This window comes from Bufo gargarizans, chromosome 6, assembly GCF_014858855.1.
Source record: "Bufo gargarizans isolate SCDJY-AF-19 chromosome 6, ASM1485885v1, whole genome shotgun sequence".
NCBI classification, from domain to species: Eukaryota; Metazoa; Chordata; class Amphibia; order Anura; family Bufonidae; genus Bufo; species Bufo gargarizans.
Genome location: NC_058085.1, coordinates 365,227,459 through 365,233,483, shown reverse-complemented (window position 1 = coordinate 365,233,483; position 6,025 = coordinate 365,227,459). Strand labels below are relative to the sequence as shown.

The window sequence follows — 6,025 nt, the reverse complement described above, 5'->3', positions numbered from 1 at the left end:
AAAGCTTTCTGCAACACTATTCTTAGCACATAAGCACTTGCCACATCTTTTCCTAAACTCATCTCATAGAAAAATGGTGGAGACCACGCGGGATAAAACTTTTAAAAGGGTCGTGATATTATAAGGGATGGCTATCTGCTGGTTAGCTAGCTGCATGACATTACGCGTCATTTTGAGTTTCTGGGCTTCTCATTTTCACTTTGCGACACATGCAGCAGCCATATTAGAAAAAAAAAAGATTTATTACCACGAAACGCAAAGAAAAAGGCTTTGCAGCGAACTGAATTTTTCCTAAACATCAGGTGGAATTTAGCTTCAAATAATTTGTTTCGCTCAACACCAGAAACTTACTTTAAATCGTCATACTGACAAAAGCATGATTTTAGGTGCAACTACTCTAATTATAAAATATGATTTTGATTTTACTCCATAAAAAACTACAGTAAGAATGTCTATGGTAATGTGACACATGTGCAACCAATCCCATACAGAGCATGACATGTTCACGCACATAGAATTTATCAGTTACAGAAACACAACCTAAAGGCAAACAACATATTGTATGCTGATTTACCTTACAGGATAAAAATATCCAAACCCAAGGTAACAAAAATATCAACCAAATAGGTCAAAAGAACATTCAGAACATAACCTTCAACTACAGTTTTCCTTTTATAGTTTAGATAATGCGGATATTAATTAACTTACCCTTGACTGAGGAAGGGGTAGAGGGGTGATATCATGATAGCTCTTGGGTATATATGTCTGTAGTTTACGCTCAACACTCGTTCTGGATCAATTTCCACTATGAAACTCCTCCTGATCTGTGTGCTCCTCGGAGCAGTTGGTGAGTTCAGTCTTCTATGATACATACATTGTTCACGTTGATACTTTTTAGTTTTCTGCAGCTTTCTATGAGGAAAGAAGCTAACTTTTTCAATTTGCTACATGTATGATGTATATGACTGTATATAATATGGCTCCTTGTATTTTCTCAGCTGCTTTTGAGGATGATGATAAGATCGTAGGAGGTTACACCTGCTCTGCTTACTCCGTCCCCTACGCAGTATCTCTGAACTCCGGCTACCACTTCTGTGGAGGTACTTTGATCACCAGCCTCTGGGTGATCTCTGCTGCTCATTGCTACAAGGCGTAAGTTACCAGAATTTTGACCAAGGCCGAACCATCAACGTCACATCAACTTTTGGCCTTTATCATTTACTATTCTATATTGTGGAGCTGCCCAAAGCATTGAAAGCATTTGAGTTTTAGTGTTGAGCGCGAATATTTGAATATTTATCTCGAATATCGCAACTTCGCTAATTCACGAATATTTGGAATATAGTGCTATATATTCGCTATATCGAACATTCGTAATTTTTTTACATCTGAAAAAATTATTCCTCCCTGGCCCACAAGCAACTTAAGCTTGAAGGAATCAAATTTTCATATGGAAAAAAATGACAAATATATAGCAATATAGAAAATATATTTGTTATTTAGAATATTCATTTATTAGTTTTTTTTTCCAATGTGTACTGTTATTCCACTTTGCCATACTTCTCCCCGACAAGCATCCCCGTCACCATGGAAACGTCTGTTGGTTAGAATATACCCTCGGATCTGAGTTTTCACGATCTCAGGGAAAACTCAGATCCGATGGTATTTTCTAACCCACAGGCGTTTCCATGGTGACGGGGACGCTTGTCGGGGAGGAGTATGCCAAAGTGGAATAATAGTAAACATTGAAAAAAAGACGAATATTCTATATAACGAATATATTCGCTATATTGCTATAACTTAGTTTTTTAGAATATTCGTCATATTCTAAAAGAAGAATATATAGCAATATAGCGAATATTCACTAAATACAAATATAGAGCAATTTAGTTAATACAGTGCTATAATCTTTTTTTATATAGTCTTATTATTTTTTTCTCTTCTGAACTTCAGCTTTGGAAAAAAAATGTACACTATTAAAAAAACTATATTAGAGCACTATATTAGCTTAGCTAAATTGCTCTGTTTGTATTTTCTCTAATATTTTCTATATTGCTATATATTCTTCTTTTAGAAAATGATGAATATTCTTAAAACTATAATATAGCACTATATTTACTGCTATATATTATTTTTTTATCAACTTTGCATTACGCGATATTTACAATTTAGATTAATCGCAATCGTGAAAATAATCTCGAATACGAATATTCGCGAATATGAAAAGAATATTCTAGCGAATATTCGTCAAATATCGTGAATTTGAATATGGGACCTGCCGCTCATCACTATTGAGGTTTAGAAGCTAGTTTTGTTTGTAAAAATGGTTGCTAAAAAAGGGAGACAATTCAATAAACAAGTTTTGTGGGACAAACATTTTTTTATTGCATCTGAATGCTCTAAAGATTGGTAATGGCCCGGGGGGTCATAACCAGAATATATCAGAAACTTATGGCCAATAATAAGAACAGGTCATCAGTGTTTTAGCAATGAAAAACCTTTTAACTGAAAGAAAGAAAACTTATGTTCAGATGTTATTTATATGTGGCACAGTGAAAGCAAATATGTTTGTACCCTTTTTCTATAATTTTGGCAATTTATAGAATACAAAGAGTTTCATATTACAGTTACAAGATGGTGATAGGACACAATTGAATTCCCAATGTATAAATATAAAGTCCTTCAACACTCTTTTTGAAGCTTTTTTGTTTTTAGAAATGAGGGGTTTCCATAGTAAATAACAAACTGTTAGTGTTAGCAGATCATTTACTGTATAGTGATCATTTTGTATAAATTGTGACACTGAGTGTGGCTCAGAGGCATGGGGGTTTAAGGACAAGGTTAATTCTGGCCTCCTATCCTAGCAGCTCTTACAGGGACCTTCCATTAGGTGGTTAAGAGTAAACTTCAAACTAGTGTTGAGCGTGAATATTCGAATTGCAAATTTTTTTCTCGAATATCGCAACTTCGAGATTTCGCGAATATTTAGAATATTGTTCTATATATTCGCGAAATCGAATATTCGTTTTATTTTTTTATTTTTTTTATTGTTATATTTATTTCTTTATCACTTCCCTAAAGTTGTTCTTACCTGTCCTTTGGATTCTTGGCTTCCTGGCTGCTCCAGTCAGTGCCCGTTTTGATTCTTCAAAATGTGGATTCACTGGGACAGAGTCTCATTTATAGAAAAAAGAGTCTACCAAGTATATTCTATAATTTGCTTATATAAAGAAAAAATCCAGAACAATGAAAGACAAAGGTCTGGAGCCACAAATACATAGTAATTAATCAAATTATCACCATTATGTATTAGACTGATGGATATACTGTATGTGTGATATTAGCTGCCCCATGTTCAACCATTGAAAGATAACTTCAAAAAAGTATTAGATTTCAATTTTTTCCTCACCACACATCTAAAGAAACAGGGCATTTACTTGGGTGAAGATAAATTGCTATGCCATTTACAGTGTATGGACAACTATGGTGCTGTTTCTGAAAGAAAGCACAAATATTTACCCAAAAACACTAATGCATTTTAAAATATTTATGAAATGATTTTGGGATTACAAACAGATTTGTCTAATTTTTGCAGGAGCATGCAGGTCAGACTGGGAGAACACAACATCTTTTCCAGTGAAGGCACCGAGCAGTTCATTAACTCTGCCAGAGTCATCAGACATGGAAGCTACAACTCCAGAACCCTGGACAACGACATCATGTTGATCAAGTTGGCCTCTCCTGCCACCCTCAACTCTTACGTCAAGACTGTTGGTCTGCCCGGTGGCTGTGCTGCTTCTGGAACCAGCTGTCTGATCTCTGGATGGGGCAACACCCTCAGCAGTGGAAGTAAGTTAAATACTGCCAATAATGTTACTGGAGCGGCAAGTAAAAATGAGTAGTGGTTATTGACACAATGTAAGATGGAGTTTACTTAGAGGTGGGAATTACTGACACCAAATGAGCTGAAGTTTCTTCAAAGGTGGAGTTTGCTGATGAGGAGTGAAGTCATTTTAAGACAAATCTAATACATTTTGAATTTAATCATTAAAAATTTTCTAGGACCTCAATGATTGCACCGTGTAGAAATTGTTGGAGGGATGTTTCTTTAGAATTTTTTATGTATTTCTGCAATAGGTCTCATAATATATCAGATCCAATGTAAATCTTTTTTAATATTTATCATATATAAAGCTTAAGTGGATCACTGTACACAGTTGACAATTCATGTGTAGCAAATAGTAACAGATCCATGATTAATGGATATTATAGGTGTGGAATAATATGTGTCATATAGATATGAACCACAAACTGCTATGGTGTAGAAACCATACTGTATCAGGGAGCATAAAGCTTAAAAGGGTTTTCCCAGATTTTAAAACTGATGATCTATCCTCCGGAAAGGTCATCAGTATCTGATTGGTGTGTACCTGACACCAGGAATGAGCTGTTTGAGAAGACACTGATGCTTGCAATCGCACCGCATCCTTCTAACAGCTTCCTCATTGGTCACATGGCCTAAGCTCAGCTCAGCCCCATTAATGCACTGAGATGCAATATCAAGCATAGTTTCTATACAATGGACGGCACTGTGCTTGGTGAGCAGAGAGAAGGCTTTGGCTCTTATGTGAGAGCCGGTAACTTCTCCAAGAGTTGATCATCAGGGGAATCCAAGTGTTAAATTCCCACCTATCAGATACTATTAAGTGATGACCCATTAGTGGGATAGTTTATCAGTTCAAAAATTCCACAAAACCCCTATAAAATTCAAAGAAAATGTGCAAACACTGTGAATGATCATTTTATGTTTATATCTACATACAATTTGCTGAAAATGTATATTCACTTACCTTTAGCAAACATGCCCAGCCTCCTGCAGTGCCTGAACGCCCCCATCCTGACTGCCGCCCAGTGTAGCAGCGCCTACCCAGGAGAGATCACCACCAACATGATCTGTGTTGGATACATGGAAGGAGGCCAGGATTCCTGCCAGGTAAATAGATCTTCTTTGTCTCATAACTTTCAGATCTGTGACAAAAAATCAAAAATTTGTTTCTCTAAATTATGCAATTTAACAATATTGTGAGGATAGCAGATTCTTAAAAGGATGATATAGACCAGGGTTAGGCTTGAAGGGCAAAAATGTATTTCTTTCTTTCCAATTGTATTGATTTAAAAAAAGAAAACAGTTCAATGACAAAATCCTGCTCTGGCATTAATGTGTTACCACATTGTTTCGCTCTTTAGAAAAATTGGTATAGACATCACAGAGGCTCATTGAAAATGTCACTGTATTTGTAGATATTTCAGAGACACTATTTGAGGGAGCAGAGGTGTAGCTATATTGAGTACAGAGGTCACACTCAGGACATGCTGAAAGATGGTCAAAGATCCTTGTGCCATATTAGAAAGACACAACTGTTATAAATGTTACATGATTGTATTGAGCCCCAAGAGCCACAATTTACATCTCTGGGAAGGAAACTTCTGTAGCCGCATCTCAGAATATACAGTAGCTACAGATTATTCATTACTTCCAGTTGATTCAAAGTCTAACATTTTGACTCTATATTTTCTCAGGGTGACTCTGGTGGACCCGTGGTCTGCAATGGACAGCTCCAAGGTATTGTTTCTTGGGGATATGGCTGTGCCCTCAGGAACTATCCTGGTGTCTACACCAAGGTCTGCAACTACAACTCCTGGATCTCCAGCACCATGGCTGCCAACTAATCTTTCTCTGTGTTTCTTGTCATTTGTTGCTCTGTTACTGGATACTAACACCTATCATAGTAACAGCTTTCTAAAAAATAAAAAAAAAATAAAAAAAAAAATCTTCTCATTTTTATATGAATTCATCACCTTCAATCATCATTAAAAAAAAATTTGAGTCCAGCAACTCCAGATTTATGAAGAGACGCAGGGCTCTTCATAACTTTGGCGGATCCACAGCCACATCTAAATGTAAGACAGCTTCCTTGCTGTTTTACATTTTGACCATTTTCTACACATAAAAAAAAAATTCCGC

General features: G+C 36.1%; 1 protein-coding gene across 1 annotated transcript; it reads left to right on the top strand.

Annotated features, from left to right (window-relative positions):
• Positions 1-804: 804 nt before the first annotated feature.
• Positions 805-5,736, top strand: LOC122940595 (trypsin-like). Its single transcript, XM_044297238.1, has 5 exons — positions 805-847; positions 999-1,152; positions 3,596-3,849; positions 4,857-4,993; positions 5,581-5,736. Exons 1-5 carry the CDS (start codon positions 808-810, stop codon positions 5,728-5,730), a joined length of 735 nt encoding a protein of 244 aa, XP_044153173.1. The 5' UTR covers positions 805-807; the 3' UTR covers positions 5,731-5,736.
• The last annotated feature ends 289 nt before the right edge of the window (positions 5,737-6,025 follow it).

What these genes read in the sequence shown, in the direction of transcription:
- LOC122940595 (XM_044297238.1), top strand. Translation starts at nt 808, where the DNA reads ATGAAACTCCTCCTGATCTGTGTGCTCCTCGGAGCAGTTG. An exon ending in TGTGCTCCTCGGAGCAGTTG is followed by an intron (nt 848 to 998) that starts GTGAGTTCAGTC and finishes GTATTTTCTCAG; the next exon opens with CTGCTTTTGAGGATGATGAT. An exon ending in CAACACCCTCAGCAGTGGAA is followed by an intron (nt 3,850 to 4,856) that starts GTAAGTTAAATA and finishes ACTTACCTTTAG; the next exon opens with CAAACATGCCCAGCCTCCTG.